General features: G+C 37.0%; 1 protein-coding gene across 1 annotated transcript in view; it reads right to left on the reverse strand.

The window, feature by feature from the left end:
- The window catches only part of NDUFS4 (NADH:ubiquinone oxidoreductase subunit S4), a 112,450-nt gene extending 85,655 nt beyond the window's left edge, over positions 1-26,795 (reverse strand). The window contains exon 1 of the mRNA XM_042950070.1: positions 26,676-26,795. Coding sequence (XP_042806004.1) covers positions 26,676-26,773 — 98 coding nt within the window. The 5' untranslated portion in view covers positions 26,774-26,795. The remainder of the gene's footprint in view (positions 1-26,675) is intronic.
- Positions 26,796-27,226: the final 431 nt, after the last annotated feature.

A 27,226-nucleotide genomic window follows, 5' to 3' on the forward strand; every position in this document is an offset into this window, starting at 1 on the left:
AGCTTTAAAAGTCAGTGCATAATTGCCTATCTCTTTTCCCCTGTCAGAGAAACCAATTGCCTTTTTTCCTCTGTCAGAGAAAACAACAGTGGTCAGTGAGGACAAACAGTGGAGAAGTAGAGCTTCTGGCTGTCCCACTAGGGATATGAAACATGAACAATAAATAAATCTGTTAGTTTTAGCCACAGATATTGTGGGGTTTGGTATCTTAACTGATATAGCTTGATAAGCAATTCTCTTTTCAAGTACTTCTCTAGGGAATGCCATATGAGAACTTAAGTTGTATAATGCCTGTTTCACTCTGACTGTTTGAGATTGGAAGTATTACACATTGAGAGTTTACTATTTTCAAGTGAATCAAGATGTCCCCTTTAAAAAGCACATTTTTGGTCTTTAAGGGCCACGTGATTTATTTTCTTATAGCTTCAAAGAAAAAAAACGAATCAAAAAGCCAAGAGACAATTTGCTTCACACCAGCTTTAATGCTACTGTTTCATCTTGGACAGCTTATCTAATTTAAAAGAAAAAAAAAAAGCAATGTATTTTATCCTCATTTATCTTCACTTTGAAGTATTCCAACTTGTCGCTTATTTGCTCCAGTTTAGGAATCTTTTGGTTTAAAACTTCTAACTGCCATAAAACCATTGGGATTATGTTTGAATCATAAATATATTTTAAAATGAAATTCCATCACAGAAAATGTGCTGAAATTATAAGACATGAAAACTGAACAGACTAGCACTCATCATCTAGCAATAACCATCAAAGAGAAAGCTAGTTGGTAGGTGCTGCTTATTCTTCAATTCATAAAGTATCCGTCCTTTAGCAAACCTAGCACTCTTGGGCACGCAATTTCTTAAAGTCAATGATTACATGATTGAGAGTAATTACAAATACATTTAGAAGAAAAAAATCACTATTTTTTTTTTTTTAACTTCATGACACAATTGGGAAAACAGCCATGTAGTAACTCAGTAAATCAGTCAGATCCATGTTAAAACTTCAGATCTGCCACTTAAGAGCAATATGATCTTGAACAAATTACTTCACAATTCTGCATTTCAATTTCCTCATCTGCAAAAATAAGGATAATAATAACTCACAGAATGAGTGGCAGAATTACATAGCCTGTTAAGTAACAGGCATGGAGTGTGGGGTGTACAGAAATGTTCACTTCTTCCCCCCATTAACAACATTATCAGCTCATTTAGGGGCAGGAGAGAAAAGGGAACCCTATAAAAGATTGACAAACACATCTTTTCCAGATTTTCTCTAAAGAATGTAAACAGCTAACTTTCCTTTTTCTGTCCAATTCACTATAAAGTACTACCAAATCCACTCCTGTCCTTATTCCCTCCCACCTTGACCAATAAAACAATCACTTAATTGGTGACCCTGATTCTAGTCTTATCATCTTTAAAGGCATCTTCCACATCACCAAGTAATTACAACCAATCATTCCACTCCACTACTTAAAATCCTTCATTGGCTGGTGGTAATTTATCTTACAATATGGATGGAGTACTGTGATATATATAATTTACTTTCAAATAGCTTAGGTAAAAAAAGAATATACGTGTATGTCCATTTTGCTCATATACATACATATGCATATATAGTCATATATGTAAATTTTATACATATAATACATAAATGCAAAATGAGCAAAAAACAGCAAAATATTAACAATGATAAACCTAAGTGGTGGGTTTATGGATTCATTGTAGTCTAACTTTTTAGTATAAGATTTTAATAAAAACTTGAAAACCTGAGGGGTGCCTGGCTGGCTCAGTCAGTGGAGCATGCAACTCTTGATCTCAGGGTTGTAGGTTCAAACCCCATGCTGTGGGTAAAGATTACTTAAAAAAATAAACCTTATAAAAAGTTGAAAAAGCAAAATGAAAAATATTATTAGTATGCTTTATTTATGGAAAAATGGAAAGAGTAAAAATGTATTTACTTGAATATGCACAAACTCCAAGCATAGGAAATTATTAACAGTGATTTCTTGGTGGGTGGGGAAAGCAGTGGGAAATGAGCAAACAGGAAACAGAGATGAGAAAGACTCATACAATTTACATACACAGAATTCTATGACTGCATTATCTCTTTAAAATATTACACTGAAAAGTAATGTTGACCATAGTTTTACACACTGCATACTGTGAGGATTAAGTGAGACAATGTATATAAAGCTTTAGTAAGTGCTTGGCACTTGGTCAAGGCTCAGTAAATGTTAGCTAGTCCAGCTGTTGAAAAAAAAATTAAATCTTCAGTATTAATAGTACCATCTAATATGTACCAGTTAATTTTAATCTACACCCTCAGATGGTTAGTTGTGCTCTCCAGAAATGACTACTTATGAACATGAATTCCAAATCACCACTATCAACATTTATATCGAAGGATTTTTTTGATTGGTCAAAGGCAAGACTGAAATTATTTTTCCTTGATGAAATGACTGGAATTTGAAATATATGACTGCTAGGAAAACCACGTGGGCACCACTAAGAAAGTTTAACAATTTAGCAAGCTCAGCAGCCTAGACTTTTCGAACAACACTCAGTACCATTTGGGCCCAGGATCTCCCACTTCAAAGAAGCCACTGTTGTCTAACATGACCACTCTTGCTATCAGACTACTGCTACTGTTTATCTTTTAGTGAACCAAGTCTCTCATCACAGAGTCTTCATGGAGGACCCTGCTATCTGACTTGACAGCACACCATTCTGTCACCCACACCACAGGCCCAAAATGGAGTCATTTATGCTGGGGCCAAGTCACCAAACTGGGGCTTAATATCCAACTAATTGCAGTTTCAGCCTCCCCCAGAAATGTGGTTTTAAACAGTCGGGAATTTACTGGTCAGCACCAATGAGGTAATATGGGCCTGTCTCCATTCCCCAAAGGAAGATGAGATAATCAACCTAATAAGACCCTCTCCCCACTCCAAGGTAGGTGACCTTACCCCAAAAAATCCTTTCTTCTGTTTATTTTTTTTTAATTTTTTAATGCTTATTTACTTTTGAGAGAGAGACAGAGTATGAGCAGGGGAGGGGCAGAGAAAGAAAGAGACACAGAATCTGAACCAGGCTCCAGGCTCTGAGCTGTCAGCACAGAGCCCGACACGGGGCTCGAACCCACGAACTGCGAGATCATGACCTGAGCCAAAGTCGCATGCTCAACCAACTGAGCCACCCAGGCACCCCATCCTTTCTTCTGTTTGTAACTTCCTTGTCGTGCTTTTAAAAACCTTTGCCTTTCTGTACTCTCTGGAGCACCTTTCTAGACAGCATGCTGACCAATCCATGAATAAACCCAATTAGATCTTTAAAATTTACTTGGTTGAATTTTTGTTAACAATTCCTATCATCAGAAGTCGGTACCATCTACCTTTAGTGAACCAAGGCTTCACCTCATAGAGCTAATAAGAAGATTAAATGAGGTATAAATGATAATAAGCACTTAACACAGTTTTTAATCTATTCCAAGTAAAATTACCAGCAATCATTATTACTTTGAGAAACTAAAGTTGTTAAATCAACAATTCCATTTAGAAGTTTTAAGTTTTTATTAGATTAACCCTAGAATTCATACCAATTCTAAGACATGGATTCAACTACAAAAAAAATTTCACATTAAAAACAAAAAAATTTCAGATTAAAAACAATTGGGGGCACCTGGGTGGCTCAGTCAATTAAGTGTCTGACTTCAGCTCAGGTCATGATCCCACAGTTTGTGAATGTGAACCACACACCGGGCTCTCTGCTGTCAGCACAGAGCCCATTTGGGATACTCTGTCCCCCTTTCTCCTTGCCCCTCCCCCCACCTCAAAAATAAACATTTTTTTAAAAAAGCTTTAAAAATAACTAAACAACAATTAATTTCGCAAAATAGCTATAGTAGATGTTTGCTACCTGTGACCTGTTTTAGAGCATTTTTTGACATCAAGAACAAATCAAAGAAAGATTTAGTGGGGTGCCTGAGTGGCTCAGTTGGTTAAGCGGCCAACTCTTGACTTCCGTTCAGCTTAGGATCTCACAGTTGGAGTTCGAGCCCCACATCAGGCTCTGTGCTGACACTGGGGAGCCTGCTTGGGATTCTCTCTTCCTCTCTCCCTGCCTCTCCCCACCTCATGCTTTCTCAAAATAAACGTTAAAAAAAGGAAAGATTTAGTAATAAATTACTATGTCTAAAGATGAGTTAATAAAAGAAAAACTGAAAATATTCTGTACTAGTTTAGCAAAGCAGTGCCACTTTGAAATACAGTATTATTTTTAAAATAATGTATGTCTGTAAAGTTAATTTGTTTAAACAAATTCAAATAGAATCTAAAAAAACCAAAAATGTAAAACACAATCTAGACTTACCACTTCATAAACATAACACAATATATATGCACAAGAGCACAAAAAGCTACATAAAAACAAAGGCACACACCCACAGAGAAAACTTCATAGTGGTTAGCTTAATAAAGAAAATAGGCTGTTATTATTCAACAAATAGTTTTATAGGCACTGATACCATTAAAAAAAAAACAACAATCACTGTAAAATGTATCCAAATCCAGTCAGTAAAACTGCAGACTGATAATCCTGAACAAAGTAATTAAAAGTTGCACTGACTTCAGAAAATTACTTAGCTAAACACCTAAGTCTATTGTCAGATGTATATACAATTTGATTTCAATCACAAAACTAATATCATCAATAAGAAAACGAGACATGAAACCAGTACTTTTTCCTTTGACCTTTCATAATTACATTCCATCTTTTAAAAATATTCACCTAAAGATTTTGTTTTGAAATATAATTGACATAAATAGCATATTAGTTTCAGGTATACAACATAATGATTCACTATTTGTATATATTATGAAATGATAATCACAGTGAGTCTAGTTAACATCCATCACCACACACAGTTACAAATGTTTTTGTGATGAGAACTTTCAAGACCTACTCTTTTAGCAACTTTCAAATATGCTATAGTCACTATGCTATACCTTAAAAAGATGCTTTGACTTTACATTTTCTTGACGAATATCCAGGCAATAAAATATTCTTTGAAGAAAAATCTAATGATCTGGCAAGAGCTAATACTTCAATTACAAAGTAGTATATCTATGTTCAAAAAGCCCAGATGAACTCTGCTGACCATATATTTAAGAATGTAGGGATGGGGGCGCCTGGGTGGCGCAGTCGGTTAAGCGTCCGACTTCAGCCAGGTCACGATCTCGCGGTCCGTGAGTTCGAGCCCCGCGTCAGGCTCTGGGCTGATGGCTCGGAGCCTGGAGCCTGTTTCCAATTCTGTGTCTCCCTCTCTCTCTGCCCCTCCCCCGTTCATGCTCTGTCTCTCTCTGTCCCAAAAATAAATAAAAAACGTTGGGAAAAAAAAAATTAAAAAAAAAAAAAAAAAAAAAAAAAAAAAAAGAATGTAGGGATGCCTGGCTGGCTTAGTTGGTAGAGTGTGCAACTCTTGATCTCAGGGTTTTGAGTTCAAGCCCCACATTAGGTGTAGAGATTACTTAAAAATAAAATCTTGAAAGAAAGAAAGAGAAAAAGAAAGAAAGAAAGCCAAAATTCTAATTCTTATTCTCAATTAATCAAAAATGATGATGATTAATTAAAACATCTATGTTGGGGCACCTGCCTGGCTCAGTTAGTAGAGCATGCAACTCCTGATCTTGAGGTTACGAGTTTGAGCTCCACATTGGGCACAGAAAAAATAAAATCTTGAAAGAGAGAGACACAGACAGACAGGAAGGGAAGAAAGGGAAAGAGAAAAAGAAACAAGCATCTATGTCTTATGCACAGTGCTAGACTCCGTAGCTAGCTTTAAAATTTTTATTGGATAAAGGCAGACATATAAACAATAATATCAATGTCACTGCTTTGAATGCTAGTAGTAATTTCTATGATAATGGTACATATTAGGTGCTTTTCCATTTATGGAAGAACAACTGTATTGGGCACTGGGAAGTACTGTGGCAGATGGCAGGACTATCAAGTAAAACTTCCTTAACAATGTTGCCACAGGGCGCCTGGGTGGCTCAGTTGGTTAAGCATCAACTTTGGCTCAGCTCATGATCTCATGGTTCATGGGTTCACACCCCACATTGGGCTCTGCACTGACAGTGTAGAGCCTGCTTGGAATTCTCTCTCCCTCTCTCTCTGCCCCTCTCCAGCTTGCTCTCTACCTCAAAATCAATAAATTCAAAAAAAAAGTTTAACCATCACTTTCTCTATGGAGCATCTTTTGAATTTACAAGCTTAGACTATAATACTAATTTTATGTGGTTTTAGAGTACTCTGTTTTTAACTTTTACTTTTTCTAGTGCTTGTTATGCTTCATTGTGATTGCTTATTTCCTTGTCTCTGCCTCCCACTAGACGTCAGTTCTTTGAGAGCAGGAACTGTTTCTTCTTCACTTTTGTGTTTCACAGCATTACACAATCTTCAGCAAAGAAAAGATACTCAGTAAATACCTATGGGCTCATTTGATTATGGAATAGTATAAACATTTAAAAATATTGCATAGCAGCCATTTCCTTAAGCAGGATAGCATTTCAGATTTTTGTTTTCCTCATGAACCAACTCTCTAGAGTTTTAAATGTAGCCATCATGGTCAGTGACATCACAGATTACTGAAAAGTGATGACTTACAGGTTAATGACACATCCTCCTCTTCCATTTCTCGAATAATAGTATCGCAGACTTTATCTTATGGCAACGTTTTACTAAAATGTGTAAGGAGAATTTTGTCAGAAAGACAGCTTTCATTGCAACTTGAGTTTTCACTAGGACTCCAAAATTTTTCATCAAAGCTAGAAAAGATGAACATATATTGCACATATAAATACTGCCAAAAGTATTTTTTTTCTGTAATAAATAGCTACACAGCTATTATACTATAGATTTTGGAATTGCTGAATGCTCAAAATGCAGAATACACCCTGACTTTTAAGAATGAGAATTACACATTCTGCTGTTACAGCCCACATTAAACAAACCACATAATTTTACTTAAATTTGTTCAGTTCTATTTGTTTTAGAAATAAAATCAATTAAAAAATGGAACCTATTAGGGTTTAAGGCATTTTGGAATATTGTAGGTATTGTTGAATTTTATTTAATTTACTGGGAGGGAGTTGGGAGAAGGCAAAATATGAAGCAATGGTGGAAAAATAAATATTTGGGGGGAAAGAATTCATGATTTTTCAACTAAAATTTGAACTGTTTTGTGGTACTATATATAATTTTAAAATAAATTATGAGCATGTTTGCCAAGATTGTACCACACATAATAGGCACTTAATGGGAATGAATCAAAGTAATATGCTAAACATTTTTTAATTCCCTTTTCAATCCTGCAGCATTGAATGCTTGGTGAAAACAAAAGTATCTGGACAGTACAGGCAACGTTTTGAGTTTTTTCTTTTTTCTTTTTTTTAGGTTTATTTATTTATTTTGAGAGAGAGAGAGAACGAACGAGTGTGGGAAGGCCAGAGGGAGAGGGAGGAGACAACAATACATGGGTTTCTAGCTAGGTAACTGGCAAGTTACTGGTAACAGGAACTAAGGGAGAAAAAGAATGGAGTCGTAGAGGATATGATCATAATCAAATTGTTTCAGATATACTGTGATTGAGAGGCCTATAAAAAATCCAAGTGGAGACATCCAAGTAGAGATCTAAGGGTCTAGAAGTCCAGAATTCAAGAAAAGGATGCAGAGTTACATCTCAAAGGAAAGCAGGTCCAAAAGTCAGTGTGTTAGGCAAAAACTACGAAGAATGAAAATTATCTTTGGAAATCCTTTAGGAAGCCCCTTACCAGTAAAGATATACCATCTCTTTTTTTTTGTTCTTTTTTTTTTTTTTTAACATTTTTATTCACTTTTTGAGAGACTGAGAGAGACAGAGAGCAAGCAGGGGAGGGGCAGAGAGTGAAAGAGACACAGAATCTAAAGCAGGCTCCAGGCTCTGAGCTGTCAGCACAGAGCCCGATGTGGGGCTCAAACCCACAAACTGCTAGATCATGACCTGAGCTGAAGTCGGCTGCTTGCTTAACTGACTGAGCCATCCTGGTGCCCCATACCATCTCTTAATAAGCCAGTCAACTCGCACCGGAACAACTGCTGTTTCTTGGTTGAGTACTAAATAATAACTAAGTAGAATAATAAGAGAATTCAGTTGAATTTTTAAATGTTTTTAAACATCTTTTACCCTTTTTAAGTTGTGTGCTGACTGGCTTGAGTGAAAAGTATATATTATAGCAAATGAACCATATACATTTAGGCTTGAGTACAAATAGATGGTAACTGAAGTCATGGTAGATAAGATACAAGGAAAGCTTATTAGTTTTCTACTGCCGCTGTAACAAATTACCACAAACTTAGTGGATTAAAACAACATAAATTTATTTTCTTACAGTTCTAGAGGTCAGAAGTCCAAAATGAGTCTCACAGTCTAATAATGTGTCAAGCAAGACTGGTTCCTTCTGGAAGCTCCAATAGAGAATCTGTTCCTAATCTTTTTTAACTTTTAGAGGCTGGTGGCATTCCTTAGCATACGGTCACATCGCTCCAGTCTCTGCTTCCATGGTGACATTTGCTTTTCCTCTGACTCATAATACATCCTTCCTAATAAGACCACAGTGATTACATCGGGCCTGCCAGGATTACCTCCCATCTCAATATCCTCAACTTAATCCTATCTGCAGAGTCCCTTTTGCCACCTAAGGTAACATTCACAGGCTCTGAGGATTAGAACATTGGATATATTTGGGAAGAAGGAGACAACTATTCAGCCTACCACAGAGAGAATGCAAATAACAGTATTGGTAATTCTCTAGTTCTTATACTGGATGGTGGGTCCACATGAATTCACTTTGTCAGTATGCTTCCTAAAATATGTATGTTACATATATTCAAGTGTATACAAAATATTATATAATGTAAAACATTTTTAAAAGAATAAAGAGCTATTAAATCAAATGAGAAATATTGACAGCTCAAGGAATGGGCAAAAGATGATGGGGCACTCAAAGGGAACTGAGAAGGAGAAAAGCCAAAGTATAAGTCAAAGGAACAATCTTTCAATTACAAGAAAGTCATCTTTTGGGACTGCAAAGGTCACATAAGATAAGGATTGAGAAGAGTTTATTAATTTAGCAACAGGGTCACTGTCGACCTTGATGAAAGCTATTTCAGTGGAATGGTGGATGCCAAAAATAGATTGCATTGAGCTGAGGAGTGCATGGGAGGTCACAATCTGGAAAAAGCCAGGTGCAGATAATTCTTTCATATACACATGAATAAAATACTGTAAATAAACAAACAAAATCCAAGTTGTTCTCATAATCCAGGAAGAAGAACTAGAATCTAGGTAAGATTTATGAAAGGAAAAAAACAAAGGTGAGAAAGGAAAGAACAAAAAGGAAAAGAAAGAAGCCACAAAAGAAAGAATAGGGCACCTGGATGGCTCAGTCGGTTAGGGGTCCAACTCTTGTTTTTGGCTCAGGTCATGATCTCATGGTTCCTGAGTTTGAGCACCACCCTGGGGCTCTGTGCTGACAGTGCAGAGCCTGCTTGGGATTTTATATATATATATATAAATATATAAATATATATATATATTTATATATATATTTATATATATATTTATATATAAATACATATATATGTAACTTGAAAAGAGAGATTATGATATCCACTTTACGAAACAGAAAACAGGCACAAAGAAGGCACAGAGCTAGGAAGTGACACAGGTAGGACTCAAATATAGGTGGATCTGACCAAAATGTGTGCTCCTAACTGCTGTTGGACAGAGATGGTAGACTGGACTGATACATGAAGTAAAGTAGTTCAAGTATGAAGCTAAGAATACAGCCTGACAGCATGGTTAATATCAGGAGTTAATATGTCTATCTCTGGAAAGCAGTTTTTCCTGAAGCTTGGGTCAAGGACACTATTAAGACATTGTTAAGGGGACTGGCCAAATTAACAGTTTGAACTTGAAGTTGAAAGTTTAAATTTGAGACCAAAATAAAAATCTGAGCCCTAATAAGGGATCACTTATCAGCATTAACTAAGATATACTTAAACCATGAACTCATCAGCAACAGAACAACCATGTTTTAAGTCTCAAGGGAAGAAGAAACTGAAATTTCTAAAATGACCTCAAATGCATGTTGTATCCATTCCAGTACCAGCTATGCACTAAAGTGGTATGCCGAACCACATTAATAAAATGGAAGACAAGGAGCGCCTAGCTAGTTCAGTCAGCGGAGCGTGCGACTCGATCTCGGGATTGCAGGTTCAAGCTCAATATAGAGAATACTTACAAATAAAATCTTTTTTTTTAATTTATTTTTAACATTTATTTATTTTTGAGAGACAGAGAGAGACAGAGCATGAGCAGGGGAGGAGCTGCAGCAGGCTCCAGGCTCTGAGCTGTCAGCACAGATCCTGACATGGGGCTCAAACTCACAGACTGTGAGATCATGACCTGAGCCAGTCAGATGCTTAACTGACTGAGCCACCCAGGCACCCAAAAATAAAATCTTAAAAAATAAGAAGAAGATGGAAGACCAGGCTACCACCATATTAACAGTCAAAGATGACAGTGGGACAGGAGCAAGAGCCTAAAATGCAGCTGTAGAAAAAATAATTTAACTATCTTAGAATTATTCAGCAGTATCAGTGAAGAGAAAATAATCCAGAGAATGAGATTAGAAAGGTTACCAGCCACTAAACTTATCTGTTAACATTCTCAAATTCAAAGAAAAATCTGTAAATTGACCTTTGTTTACTGGGGTATTATACACAATCTCTGGTCAACTACCTGGTACATAGTACGGAAGTATTCTGCCATTATGAATTATTTATTTTGTAAAGTTTATTTATTTATTTTGAGTGAGAGAACATGTACAAGTTGGGGAGAAGGAAAGGACAGAGAGAGAGAAGAGAGAGAATCCTAAGCAGGCTCCGTGCTGTCAGCACAGAGCCCAATGTGGGGCTCAATCCCATGAACCATGAGATCACGACCTGAACCAAAATCAAGAGTCAGTCGCTCAACCCACTGAGCCACCCAGGCACCACCATCATGAATTCTTTAAACATGAAATTTTACAGAAGAAACCATCCCTTTCCTAGAGACTTCTATTACTATTTAGTTAAGTGAGTTTTAAGACCTCAGTTTCCCAATCCTTTGTCATGTCCTTCAGAGTACTGGTGAATAAAGCAAATTCCAATAAATGTGAGTTATTCACAACCCTAGCAATAGATTAAACTATAATTGTCAATAGACCATCTAAGATGAAATCATTCAGGGGTGCTTGGGTGGCTTAATCCAGTTAAGCGTCCGTCCAACTCCAGCTCAGGTCACAATCTCGCAATTCGTGAGTTCCAGCCCCACATCAGGCTCTCTGCTGTCAGCGCAGAGCCCACTTTGGACCCTCTCTCCCCCTCTTTCTCTGCCTCTCCCCCACTCTGCCCCTCCTGCCTCGTGCTCTCTCTCAAAAATAAAAATTTAAAAAGAAAAAAAAAGAAAATGAGATCATTGTCATGAGATGAAATAACATACAGAAAGCAATTACCTCAGTGCCTAAGTGCTCAGTACATAATAGCTAATAGAATTATTAGCACCCTCTCCAAAAAAATCAGTTATAGAGACCCTTGAGTTATAATGAAGCCTGTAACCAACACCTTTGGTGCTCATGTCACCCCTCTGGCCAATTTGTCATTTGCCACCATTACAGACCTTCAGACTCAGGTTATGCACCAACATTCCATCTCAAGTGAACCAGCCCATTATGTATGCCTCAGGTCTTCAGGAGCACAGGTATAGCTCAAAGAACAGAAAAGTCTATACTTTCAACCACAGGAGAATGAAAAATAGTGGAAAATGTTCAAACCTTCCATCTTTCAAATGGACAATACTGAGAGGCATTCTGTATATTTCTTAGGAGGTTCCAGTGGAACTGAGTTTCTAGTGCTTACAGCAGCAATCTCAGCATCATACTTTTTCCTTCCTTGTCTAGAAATTCCTCATTTCTAGTTCCTGGGTCAACTCAAATAAATCATCTACACTCTACTTTAAGAAATGCCAATCTAAGATAAAGCCCAATCACAAGACCCAAAAGATGATCATCTAGACTTTGCTTGAATATTTCTATCCTACACATTCATCCTTAAAGCAGATGTTCCAAGGAACACCAAGACAGATGTTTCTAGTAAAGCCTGTAGAAATGCAGCCTTTTGAAAGTAGAAAAAAATGCAAATATTTGCTGAATGAGTGAATAAACTTTAGCAAGCAAAATCCCAGAGTTCATTAAGAAAAAAGATAAGTCAGCCTACACAGTATACACAAACATTATTTGTTCCTTAAAAATCCCTAAAGAGATCTTGATATAAAATACTATTCTTAATTTTTGTTTGAGAAGGCCTACCTTTCATTACACCTGACTTCCAGAGTTCCCATGTATGCATATGACACAGCAATATAAGCAGAATTACTATGACTATACAATGACTACATATTATAGTAAACCCTTAGTCTAATGACTCACTGATTATTTCCCTAAGATTTTTAAAACCTGGTACCAGGGACGCCTGGGTGGCTCAGTCAGTTTAGCGTCTGACTTTAGCTCAGGTCATGATCTCACGGTTCATGGGTTCAAGCCCCACATCAGGCACTATGCTGACAGCTCAGAGCCTGGAGCCTGCTTCAGATTCTGTGTTTCTCTCTCTCTGCCCCTCCCCTGCTCAGGCTTTCTCTCTCTTGAAAATGAATAAATGTTAAAATAAATAAATAAATAAATAAATAAAAATTACTTTAAAAAATAAGAAATATAAATAAATAAATAAATAAATAAATAAATAAATAAATAAAACCTGGTACCAAAGAAAAGGATTTTCAGTCCCTCCCTGGTGATAAAGATATGGGATATAAGTCTAAAAAAAACTTTCATTAGCTGTATCTGCCACATAGGAAAAAACAATCTCAAGTAGTAGCTGTCACTCAGAGAATGACAGAGACAAATTAGAAAGACAGCCTGGTCCCTGTCTAGCTCTGGTCCCTGGGACCATTTAGCTGTATCCTTACCTTTTCCTTTGCTTGATAATATAAACCAATTCCCTCTTCTTGACTAAGCCAAGTCATTTGAGTTTCTAGGTTTCTGTCACTGGTAACTGAGAAAGGTCTAACACAAGAGCTAGTATAAACATAGTATAAGATCTAATACTCTCTATGGAAGGGCTAGAAAGTATAAGATCCATGAATCCCCTAAAAATAAAACTCTGATTTTGTATATAAGAGTACATATTCTAGAGAGAAGATACTAAAATTTCCGTCAGAATAAATCTCTGACTACCATATCCTCTAAAGTTTAGATTTATTAGTTGATGGTCTAAGCCAGTAACTTAATGTATATTTCTGACCATTTATATGAGCAACAAACGTCCACCTTTTATTAAATGCCATGATTTTCAACCACAGGCACATATATTTTGAAATCCTCTCTCTACTTCTAAGATTCTGATATGTTGTTAATTCCTCCCTTCCCCCTCCAACAGCTGAGAATCAATGGTTTACAATCTGTATGAAGAACTTTTTGGAGTCATTTTTACATCTTTTAAATCTATTCAGATATGCTAAAATGCAAGAAATACTACAATTGACTTTAAAAAATAATTCATCCTAAGATGGTTGGTCCTGGTAAGATGTAGTAAGCACACTCCACCCTGTCTCTTCACTAAATGTAACCATAAACTCAGGACAGGATACACAGAACAGCTTTTTGCTAAAAAGCAAACAGCAGGCAGATCAAGGAAGTGAAATACCACTCAACCAGAAGTGAATTTATTTTTTTTTTCTCCAGTATCCCCTGCCTGAATTTCATGTAGCCAGAAACCTAGGAGTGAGCATTCCTCCAGAACAATCACTCTGGCCCAAAGATCTACAAAGGAAACTAACAGAAATGTGTAAGTATGGAAACTACCCATGTTTTTCCCCGTTTCTGTTCTCCCATGCACCATGCACAAGCTATAGGCAATCCCGTGGTCACATGGAAACCTGAAAGAGCCATCACTTCAGTTACTAAAGCTGTGATTCTAAAAAACAAAAACAAAACAAATCAAAACAAAAAACAGGACCAACACCTATTGCAGTTTTTGTTTTTTTCTAGTTTCTCCATCTCTCCATCTCTTAGCCCCTGACTACAGAGTAGGGTAAGAAGAGTCACAAATTTCTGGATGGAAACTGAAAAGGGAAACCCAGGGAACTGGATTTTCAGAACATAATGCAATTAACCTCAAAATTAGTTAATAGGAAAATGAGAGGAAAATCTCCAAATACTTGGAAATTAAACAAAACTCCTCTAAATAATTTATGCATCAAAGACGAAGTCTCGGGGCACCTGGGTGGCTCATTAAATTCGGCATCTGACTCTTGATTTCAGCTCTGGTCATGACCTCACAGTTGGTGAGATGGAGCCCTATGTTGGGCTCTGTGCTGAGAGCGTGAAGCCTGCTTGGGATTCTCACTCCCTGTCTCTCTCTGTCCCTCCCCAGCTCTCTCTCTAAATAAACATTAAAAAGGGGGGGACACCTGGGTGGCTCAGTCAGTTAAGCCTCTGACTTCGGCTCGAGTCATGATCTCGCGGTTCATGGGTTCAAGCCCCGCATCAGGCTCTCTGCTGACAGCTCAGAGCCTGAAACCTGCTTCAGATTCTGTGTCTCCCCTCTCTCTCTGCTGCTCCCCTGCTCATGCTCTGTCTCTCTCTCAATGAGAGGAAGTCTCGTTGAACATCCACTCATGATAAAAACTTTAGCCAACTAGTAGTAGAAGGAAACTTCCTCAACCTTTGCTAACACTCTACTTAATGGTGAAAACCTAAATGCTTCAAAGCCTGGTAAATGGGAAGAATGTCTAATGTCACCATTCTTTTTTAACATCCTTTGGGAAAACGAAAAGACACAAAAGGCACAGAGACTGAAACAAGAAATAAACCGACGCTAGTCACAGACTGCATGATCATCTACTTTTAAAAATCCCAAAGAATTTACAAAATACATATAGGACAAGTAAATTTAGCAAGGTTATAGGATAAAAAGTCGTAACACAAAATCGATCTTTTTTTTTTTTTTTAAGTAAGCTCTACGTTCAACATGGGGCTTGAACTCAAGACCTCAAGGGCAAGAGTCACAGGTTCCACCCACTGAGCCAGCCAGGAGCCCCCAAATCAATCCTATTTCTATATACAATTAGAAACTGAAAATTTTAGGGGTGCCTGGGTGACTCAGTAGGTTGAGCATCTGACTCTTGATTTTGGCTCAGGTCATGATCTCACAGTTCGTGGGTTCGAGCCCTGCATCAGGCTCTGTGCTGACAACTCAGAGCCTAGAGCCTGCTTCAGATTCGGTCTCCATCTCTCTCTGCCCCTTCTCTGCTCACGTGCTCTCTCTCTCAAAAATAAACATTAAAATATTTTTTTAATAAAAATAAAAAATAAAATAAAATCTAGATGAAAAGGCAAAGAAACTAGAATAGTTAAAAATTTTTTGAAAAAAAAAGAATGAAACTGAAGAATCACAATCACTCAATTTTAATACACATTTACTCTGAAGCTATAGTAATCAAAGCTGTGTGGTAGTGGCAAAGGGATTTAGATCAATGCAACACAATAAAGAATACAAAAACAGACCCAGACAGATATAACCAAATGACTGCTGACAAAGGTACAAAATCAATTCAATGGAAAAAGAATGGTCTTTTTTTTTTTTTTAATGTTTATTTATTTTTGAGAGAGACAGAGCACGAGCAGGGAAGGGGCAGGGAGACACAGAATCCGAAGCAGGATCCAGACTCTGAGCTGTCAGCACAGAGCCCGACATGGGGCTCAAAGCCACAAACTGTGAGATCATGATCTGAGCCAGAGTCGGATGCTCAACTGAGCCACCCAGGCGCTCCTGAAAACAAATGGTCTTTAGGGGCGCCTGGCTCACTCAATCGGTAGAGCACACAACTCTTCATCTTGGGGTTGTAAATTCATCAGTTGTAGAGATTACTTAAAAATAACGCCTTAAAAAAACAGAAACAAAAAGATAGTCTTCACAGTAAACACAAAATGGTGTTGAACAAGTGTATACTCACATGCAAAAAAAATTAACCTCAAATTTAATCTCACACTTCATACAAAATTCACTCAAAATGGATCATAGATCTGAATGTAAAATATTAAACTTCAAAACTTTGAGAATACAAAAAAATCTTCAACCTGCGGTTGCTCCCAAACATACAGCTGCAAACTCAGGAAACTCAGGAAACGGGTAAGCCCTGGAGCTTCAACAGCCTTTTGTTCCTTCCAGGGAATCCTGAGGGGCCTGGACAAATCAGAGGTATTGCTAATTGGTTATGTTGACACTATTGGCAAACAAATTGGGATAAACTCAACAAGAGAAGCCAATAACTCTACAGACAAGGGTTTGGAAAAGAGAAAGGGAAACATTTATTTCAGCAGCCATGGGAGATGGCAGGCTTGAGCCTTAACAATCTACCTCTACCAGCAAGATGGACACCTAGAGTTTTGAAGAGAGAGTTCAGAGGAGTAAGTTCAAGAGAGGCAAAGAGTGTGTGACTATGAGTAGGGGTCAGTATGTGTTTAGCCTATGATCATGGGCTAGAAGGGGATGGGTGAGGTGTGGTCTTCTAGGCATTCCACCACTATCTGGGCTCTTCTGGTCTGGTGGTTGGAATGTTTAGGTCATTGCAAAATTCTTTGTCAAGGCCTCAAGAAAGTACCATAAGTAACTGTTGGGGTCTATAGTTGAGCAAGAGGGCTCGCTGACAGGGTTCAGCAGAGTTCTTTGGACAACAAAAGTACTATCCATTAAAAAAAAAGACTGGTAAGTTGGACTTCAAATAAATTAAAACTTTTACTCTGTAAAAGATACAGTTAAAAGAAGAAAAGCTACAGATTGGGAGAAAATATTTACAAACCACATATATGACAAAAGACTTATATCCAGAATAGTTTAAGAACTCTCAGAGCTCAACAATAAAAAAACAAACAGCCCAATTAAAAAATAGGCAAAATATATAAACAAACACTTCCCCAAAGTTCAACATCATTAGCCATTAGGGAAACAGATATAAACCACAATGAGTTAGCCATCATGGAAATACAAATAAAAACCACCGGATACCACTTCACACTCACTAGGATGGTTATAATAAAGAAGACAATTACAAGTGTCAGCAAGGTTGTGAAGACACTGAACCCTCCTTTACTCTTGATGGGAATGTAAAATGGTGCAGCCACTTTGGAAAAACAGTCTGGCAGTTAATCAAAAGACTAAACAGAGAGTTACAACATTATCCAGCAATTCAACTCTTCTGTATATCCCCAAAAGAATAAAAATATATGTATAACAAAAACTTATACACAAATGTTTCATAGGTCATTACTCATTAATAATCAAAAGTGGAAACCACCCCAATGCCCATCAACTAATGGATAAATAAAATGTGGTATGTCCATACAATGGAATATTATTTATCAATAAACAGGAATAAAGTATTGATAGATGCCACAACTTGGATAAACCTTGAAAACATTATGCTAAGTAAAAGAAGCTAGTCACAAAAGATCATATGTGATTCCATTTGTATGAAATGTCCAGAGCTGGCAAATCTACAGACACAGAAAGTAGATTCTTGGTTGCCTAAGACTGGGGGAAAGGGAGAAACAGAAGTAAAAGCTAGTGGGCACAGAGTTTCTTTTGGGGGTCATAAAAATGTTCTACAATTGGCTATGAATGGTTGTACAACACTGTGAATATACTAACAACCATCAAATTTTACTTTATGTGAGTGAATTTTATGGAATATAAATTATATCTCAATGAAACTGTTATTTAAAAAACCACAAACTTGGGTAGCTTAGTTGGTTAAGTGTCCAACTTCAGCTCAGGTCATGATCTCACAGTTCGTGAGTTCAAGCTCCAGAGCAGACAGCACAGAGCCTGCTTAGGATCCTCTGTCACCCCCTCTCTCTGCCCCTCCCCTGCTCACTTTCTTTCTCAAAAATAAACATAAAAAAAAAAAAAGAGCCACAATAAAATATCATTATACATCTATTAAAATGGCTAAATTAAAAAATACTGACAATATCACTGTTAATGAGACACAGAGTGACAAAACTTTCATACATTGCTAGTGAAAAAGGAAAATGATACAACCACTGTGGAAAATGGTTTATTAGTATCTTATAAAATTAAACAAATACTACCAATGACCCAGGAATCTCCCTCCCGGGTAGCTACTCTAGAAAAATGAAATCACGTTCATACAACTCCTGTACACAAGTATTTACTATAGTGGCTCTACTTATAAGTATTAAAAACCAAAAACCAAAAAACCATTTGGTCCTTCAAGGGGTGAATGGATAAATTGTGTGGTACATCCACAAAATATTTACTACTTAGCCATAAAAAAGAATAAACTATAGATATACACAACAACTTAGGTAATCTCAAAGGCATTATGTTGAGTGAAAGACACCAATCTTCACAAAATTGTATACTGCCTGGTTCCACTTATATTATACTCTCAAAACTACAAAACTATGGAGATGAAGAAAAGATAACTTACTGCCAGGGTCTAGAGTCAGGAGGGATAACATGAGGGAGTCTTTCAGGGTGATGGAGTCTTTCAGGGTGATGAATTCTTTCAATATTCTGTACCCTGACTACTGTGGTGATTACACAAATCTATACATGTATTAAATTCTAAAAACTGTTCACCAAAAGGAAAAAGTGAATTTTTCTTTATAATTTTAAAAACAAAAATTTTTAAATTCCGACTTAAAGTCAACTTTTCTCTTTAATTCAATTTCAACTCACTAAGTTATCACCTCTGGTAATTTCATTTAGTTAACAGTATACAGCTCAAAGAAAGATATTGGCAAAATGGAATATATCCTAAGGAGTACCAAGAGGTAGTAAATCATTAAGAAATCTGGTAATAAATTAATAAAGGGTAAAAAAACAAAACAACACACAATATATGCTAAGTCTAGAGCATACACTTAAAGGGGAGAATGAGTAATGACAAATATCTTAAATTATCTGAAAGGCTGACATGTGCATGGGGGTTAGAATTTTTCTACACAATATTAAAGGGAATATCACTTACCAACGAATCTAAAAGTAGAATGTTTTCTAGGGTTACCAGAAATTTACCATTTATTCCTCAAGTGTTAGATAATCAAGAAACAGGAAATTCTAGAGATTCCTGCATACACAAAAGGTCAGGCAGGAAGATCCTAGAGTTTTCTCCCAACTCAAACACTGTATGAATCTAATGACTATTACTTCTAGCCTTAACCTAGCAAAGTAAAAGGTATTGAACATCTAAAAAGGTAACCCTTCCTGCCAAAATATCACCTTTCATTGCATAAAGGTAAATATTACAAGGTAAAAATTTGAGTTCCAAATTTTTAAAAAGACTAAATAAATACAAAATCTTAACAAAAGCCATATTGAGATCTATTTTATTTTCCCAAATCTCATTTATACTAAGGATATTAAAATTAAACTCAAATTATTAATGTCTAATTAAATCTAATTTCATTAGACTTAAAAGACAAAAGTTATAAATATAAATTTCATGCAAATTTCTGTAAGTATATTGAAGAAATCTCCTGAAAAAGAAGTGCTCTTTCCACACAAAAAGTGGTAGTCCTCAAAAGAGCCAAAACATCTGTATTCACTTTAAAGCTCATCAAGACAGACTGACATTTTTAGGAGAAGCATATGGCTTGCTGAACAGTCATCTAGAACAGGATCTTTTGTCTAGTAAACCCTATTCAAGGACCATTTACTTATGTATAGAGTGGCTGAATAAAGGAAAGAACATATTTTCGAGTCCTAGAAAACACAAAGAAATAAACTCTTCATCTAGCTTTGTTAAGGATACAGCAAAACATATTACAAAGCAGCCAGATTTTTACTCTGAGACTGTGCCCTCAACATCTGAAACAATTCTAAGAAATCACTGAAACAAAAGAACTCTAGAAAAGCATGCAACTTTCTTAGAGAACTATATCCAGCCAAAGACCACCTCCCTAAAAAAGGCATTTCCATTTTAAAGGATAAAACACTTTCTTCTTAAAACTTTGAAGGGCAGAGTTCAACAGCTGCGCTATATTAAACCTGAGCTCTTCCAAAAGGAAGAACAAGAGTCTCTAGAGAGCGAGTAACATGGCCTGCTTTCTCCAAAATTACCAAAATGCCTGCTCTCCCTCAAAGGAAAATTTCTCCAAGAAAAAGCTTCCATCCAGTGCATGGGTGAAAAGCATAAAGCTTAATTTAGATTAGGGAAATGTGCAAAGATGGAAGAATTTTTGTTTGTTTCTGGAAATCTCCACCCGACCCCCAAGGAAAAATGCATTTTGAAATCTTTCATGATATAGCATGGAAAGTATTTTAAAACACACAAACGGTAATTTTCAGACCTAGCTTCCCATCAGAATCACCAGAGTTAAGCCTCAAGTTAAACTTACTGAACTAATACATATTGGGGCCAAGGCATCTGAATTTTTTATGCACACAACAGGTGATTCTGATGTACAGCAAGGGTTTAAAAAACCACTAAACTGGAGCATGATCCCATAAAGGAAAAAAATTAAGTCAATGCAAAAAGGTCACATTTGAGCAACTAACTAGTTCTAAAGAACCTAAGGTTGTATTCACCTATCAAAATAAGACAAAAGAAAGAAAATTTGAAACAGGAATTCTGAACTGCTCTCATGCCACTACATAAAAGGCAAAAGAATTAGAATAGTTTGCTAAAATATAAAAATATTTAGATGAAAGTCACTGTCAAGAATCTGGCCACTCCAAAATTCAGGTACAATAAAGTTCCATCAGGGTCTTTGGACACTGCAAACTAAAAAAGAAAAGTTATAATAGGAGCTCATGTATTATATGTAATTATCTATTAACCTTAAAAAAGCTTAAGGTTTTAATCGCAACAAAGTAAATTTCAGCCATCATCAGAGCTTCATTAAGCCTACTTTATTTTACTCAAATCCTAACAGGTTTACTTGGTTGGTATTCAAACTCATGATAAATGAAAAAGGGTAGTGAAACTGCTAAAGAGAGGCAGACCAGTCAAGGAAGGACACAAAAACACTATTAAAAAGCAGACAAAGAACTCAGAAAGTATAGCAGACACTTGATAGTTTTTAAAGGCATCAGAATACAATAACTTTTTCCTAATGATCACTGGAGTAAGAAAAAAAGAAAAATATATTCCATTTACCTTGTTTAAAACATTTATTGCATTTTGTTTAAGGGGGTAAGAAAGTATCATAATCAAGTCACATATACAAAGTTTCTCAGCAAAAATAATTACCAAACTTAGGGGGAAAAATCCTTATTACAAAAAAAAGAAAACAAATTCCTCATTTGGAGACTGTCACTGTACAAAAAGGAACAGTGAAAGTAAAGAGCATCAGATAGTTTCTCAAATAAAGACATCCTGCTAAAAGAAAAACAGAGAAGACACTGAGGTTTTACTCTTAGCAGACATATACTTCTCATTACTAAAGTCAACATGTTCCTTGGCTGCTAAACCAGACTATTTCCTAGCAATGTAAATTTTAAAATGTTTCCTCATCTGAAAAATGAGAAAAATAACACCTAAGTTCATAGGATCACTGTGAGAAATATGTAAGATAATGCAGGTAAAGTCACTGGCTAATACACAGTGGCTAATACACAATGAGAAATAAAGGTCACCTATTATTAATTTGTGCTCAGAACAAATACTATAAAAATGATTCTCAACTTTAGACAACCAAGGGATATATTTTAGAAGCTTTTCCATGTGAAATCGTCTTGTTCTATATTCACCCATGCCCAGAAACTTCTTCAAACATGTCTAACAAAGGAACCAAGTTGCATCTTCTTTCTCCATTAAGCTCAATGTATCATTAATTTTTAAAAACTTCCTGTAAAATAACTTCCAGAAGGCAAGTCTGATAATCACATTTAGTTACTATTATGCCAAGAAAGTTATCATGTTCCATGAACACCCTTTCCCAAATAAATTCATTTCTACCTCTTTATAAAATTTGAATACAAAAGAGTCAGGACACTTGTCAAAGAAATTTCTGAGTACAAAAAAAATCTATTCATAAGTCAACTTCAATCCAGATGTTAATAGAGTTTCAGGTCAATATTTTAATCTCAGACCACTGCAAGTAATTAGAAAAGAATATATGTAGTAGATATTTTATATTCACGCTTATGTAGGTTAGTATTTGGCTTTCACTGATGAGCCTATTAACAGAATTACCACCTATGGCTTCCTGCTTTTCCTCACAATCACACATCTCTAAATACGTATTTACTCACGTACGTGATCAACATTTACTATTATTTGTGAACCATTACACTAGGTGCCATCAAGTATACAAAAATAAATAAAAATTTTTTCCAGCCCTCCAAAAGCCTGTGACCTCACTGATACATTAGTCCATGTGCTAAAACCTGCTCATTTGCATGCATGCGTGTGTGTGTGTAAAAAAGGTCAATATAGGTTATGTTGAGGCAACCAAAAATTCAAACATTTTTGTAACTCACAACAAAGATTTCTTTTTATTTTTTTAACATTTATTTATTTTTGACAGAGAGAGAGAGAGAGATTGACAGGGAGAGAGAGAGAGAGAGAGCGAGCATGAGTGGGGGAGGGACAGAGAGAGAGGGAGACACAGAATCGGAAGCAGCCTCCAGGCTCCGAGCTGTCAGCACAGAGCCCAACGCAGGGCTTGAACCCATGAACTGTGAGATCATGACCTGAGCTGAAGTTGGATGCTTAACCGACTGAGCCACCCAGGCATCCCAAAGATTTATTTCTTAGTCACTTTATATTTTATATAACCTGTAAGAATCAGCTTCTAGCTTTGCTCCATGTGATCTTCATTCCAGGATCTAGACTAAAAGAAAAAAATCCCACCTAAAATGTCTATCCTATAGGCGAAGGGAAAAGGGACATGGCAAAACATGGGACAGCTCTTAAAGCTTCTGCCTGACATGGCATATTGTTGCCAGTAACGTTTCATTGGCCAAAACAAATCACTTGACTAATGGAGCAGCAATGTATAATCTTGTCACAGAAAATGGAAGCAAATATTTTCAACAATACTACCATCTACCACAATATCTATCACCAAGATTAATGAAAAGAAAAATACTCAGGCTATTCAAACCAATAATAAAGTAGTGTTTATTTAGGTAAAGTTTACTATGTGCCAGACACTATTCTAATATTCATTAGTATTAAAATATTTAATTCTCCTAAGAACTCAACAAAGATCTCTACTACTGCTGAAACCTCATGAACCATTATGGGTATTTCTTAATGAGAAAAATAAGCAAAAGAATTAAACCTATTAAAGGGTATTTTAGAAATATTTCAAGCTCACTAAACTTGGCTTTGATATATTTCAAAGACAGCAAAAGTAGCTGCTTTTCAGAGAGGAATTTATCCATCTTATCTGAAGTAGAAGCCAATAACTGGCTTTAAATGTCCTAAATGTTTCTCAAATTTGGGCTCAGTTTCCCAGTAAGGTGTAATATACACAGAACCCTTGTCAACCTTAGGACTGTCAACTTTAGCACATCTTACTCACTGAAGGTTCCTGGCTTATCTAATGCTGAAAAAGGAAATAGTGTGACACAATACAGCCAGAGATTGAAACACAAAATAAGGCTCACAAAAAAGATCCAGACACGGGGCACCTGGGTGGGTGTCTCAGGTGGTTAAGCATCCGACTCTTGATTTTGGCTCAGGCTCAGGGCATGATCTAATGGTTCATGAGTTTGAGCCCTGCGATGGGCTCTGTGCTGACAGTGTGGAGCCTGCTTAGGATTTTCTCTCTCGTTCTCTCTCTCTCTGCCCCTCCCCAGCTCGTGCTCTCACTCTCAAAATAAATAAATAAACTTAAAAAAAAAAAAAAGTCTATACACTTAGTCCTCACCACAGTCATTAATTAACACCCTATGCAGACCCTAAGGAACTGTGTTCGAGGTGAACACAAGATTCAGTTCAAATTGAAAAGTGATGAAACAGGGCTAGGCAATACACAAATAGGTTAAAAAAACAAAACAGAACAAAAAACACTGTATCAAACATGGAGTCCGAAGTATTGCTATTTTGAAAGAGCACCATTTTATCTAGCTTTTAGATTAAAATCCTAAATAGTTAAACTCACCCTGGACAATTCTGTCAGAAAGTCAGGGAAAGTAAGAATAAATGTGGGCCATTTATCCGGTTTTTCCCCCTTCTCATTCAGTCCAGAGAAATGAGAAGCACATGGAAACTGAGACTCACTCTGGAACACGAGCTCTGTAACTGGATCAACGGAATCATCTACACTGTTTAAACAATTTTTCTCCTTGTGTGTATGTTGTTGGGTTTTTTTGGTTTACTCTGGTTTTGTACTAATACACTGTAATTTCATACAAGTTAATGTAACAGCTTCTTTCCTTCTACTCACACTTTCTTCAGTATTTGTTCACTACTCCCTCCTTACCAACTGCCTTACTGATTCTACCCTTCATTTTATTCAAGTGATCTGATAGGTTACATTATTTGCAAATGTTTTCTAAGCATTACAATAAAATGAATTATCGATTTAGATTATCCTATTAATTGGTACTCTTTCCACACACAACCTTTTCAGATCCTCATTACCTTCAAAACATAATGGAAAGACAATGCTTAAGGATGAAAAGCCAATAATAGGTAAGAGAGAAGGGCCATAAATTTCCCTCAAGGGGAGATGAACATCACTAGTTCTCTGGACAAAAAAATGTGTTACAGAAAGCAAATAAATGGGGGCACCTGGCTAGCTCAGTCAGCAGAGCATGTGACTCCTGGTCTCAGGATTGTGAGTTCCAGCCCCACACTGGGTGTAGAGATTACTTAAAAAATAAAATTTTTAAAAAGCAAATAAATGTGTCATTTGACTTGTGGTTAAAATTTGTTTTCTTTGTCTCTTACATTTTTTAAAGTGTGAAACAAAGATCACTTTACATAATTTAATATTTTATTTTCAAATCTCTAACACATTTGCAAACAGAAACTCTTCAAATTTGCGTAAGTAGTACTAGGTATCATCAGTTTCTAAAATCCAGTATCTTAACTTCAACTACAATAACTGCTGACAAAATGGCTGACTTAGATATAGAATTTAGTTAGATACACAGTCATGTCTTAATTAGCCATGCACCAGTGGCCCCTTCAACTCTGTTTTGAGTTCTAGGGCTACTGTGAATACATTATTACTTGGGAATGCAAAATTATTCTCCATAATGTCTAGGAGAACAAAAACTAACTTGGATCACCTCTCTTACAGCCCTAAGTCAACCAGTCGGGTATTTTATTTAGAGAAACACTTCCCATTCAAGTCGTCATATGTACAATACTTCACTACAATTTTTTTTTTTTTTTTTACCTTTCCCCAATCTTAGCATCGTTATTTTTCAACAATTCTATATTATGTATGTATCCACTATTGCCTTCAAAGCTTTTCATAAGCCACTGACCCTATTCAGGACATTCTTCTCCGCCCCCCCCCCCCCCCCCAACACACTAAAACCTTAATAAAATTTACCTCACAAATCCTTTCTAATTAACTCTAGTTCTAACGCCCGGGATTCCCTTTATATTTAACACTAAATTAATTAGTATTTGACCAGACCCTCAATTTTTAACCACCCCCATCTGTCCCTGCAGTCTTCCCGTGTTATTCTAAACACTCAGTGTAGTCTCCAGAGCATGCAAAAGGCATTCAATACATGCCCTGATTTATACTAGGTAGCGAAATAGCGATAAAACATAATGCTTTGCAGATAAACACACTACCGTGTTTACATGCTATTGTGTTAGTACCACAGTCAGGAAAATTCGCGTTAAGAGGGAAATCGAGGATTAATGCAGTCAGGAGAAAAAGCACCATCACAAAAACGCTCAAAGCAAAACAACAGCAACAATCTCTGAATTATTGTGAAGCTTTAATAAAATTCTTGATAGGAAACCTCCCGGCATTACCACCAGCCTTTTAAAAATTACCTTCCAATATTACTAGCAATGGTATGTTCACTAACATTGAATTCCAACCAAGCAGGCTGATGAATTAAACAATCTTTCTGTTCAGAAACCCACTAATACCACTTAAAGCCATGTAAGGGAAAGAAGGATTTAACCCCAACAAGGCCTGGAGTGATGGACAAACAGGTGAAAAACGGAGGGGGTGCGTAAAGTGGGGAGAAAAACCAGTGAGACTCCTCCCCTTCTCTGGGGGCTAGGGCTCGGCTCGCAGCCCTGGAGACAACCCCACCCCACAGACCCTCTCTCACAGCAATAGTCCCAAAGTTTCCAAGAAACCAGAGGTCCTCCTCCCCTCATCCCCGCATTCACACCCCCACTCGCCTGGCCAGTGCCCCTGAAAAGCAGCTAGTCCCAAATCCAACCGCCCTCTCCGGAGGAAAGGGTCAGCAGAGAACGCTTTCCCAGAGGCCTTCTCCGGAACCCAGCCAGCAGAGACCTCCCCAAAAGTGGAGAGACCCCAGAAGCTTGAAGAAGAAGCCTGACAATCCTGTTACCTGGTAGGAACCCTGGAAGCGGAAATGGCCGCTACAGCCACTGCCCTTTTCCCCCACAACATTTGCCTCAGCGCCACTGACATTGAGACCGCCGCCATCTTGCTGCAGGCAAACGCCAGAACGGATCACCGGAAGGGACAAACTTCCTTCGTTCTCAAGCTTCTGTGGCTACATCGTAATGAAGTGGGCTTTTGTTAATTTCATTTTTGTTTGGCGTTTTGTTAAATGCTGGAGTTCAGAATAGAGGTAATAGGTTTGATTGAAAGAGATTAGAAGGAAAATGAATGGAAGAAAATGCAGCAGTGCATTGTGTAAATACTACATCCACAAATTGTAATCCTTGTTTGTTGCTAGGACTGGTTGTTTACTGGTTATTCAACGAAAAGAACCCTCCCCCCCCCCCCCCCCCCACACACACATACACACACAGAAACGCAAAAAACATGGAAATTTTAAACACCTGCAACTCATAATTTTTTCAAAGGGCTGAGCATATTTAGGGCTGAGCCCACTGGAAGAGCCAGAGGGCTCTTTGGGTTCTTGAGAACCTA

This window comes from Panthera leo, chromosome A1, assembly GCF_018350215.1.
Source record: "Panthera leo isolate Ple1 chromosome A1, P.leo_Ple1_pat1.1, whole genome shotgun sequence".
Classification (NCBI taxonomy): domain Eukaryota; kingdom Metazoa; phylum Chordata; class Mammalia; order Carnivora; family Felidae; genus Panthera; species Panthera leo.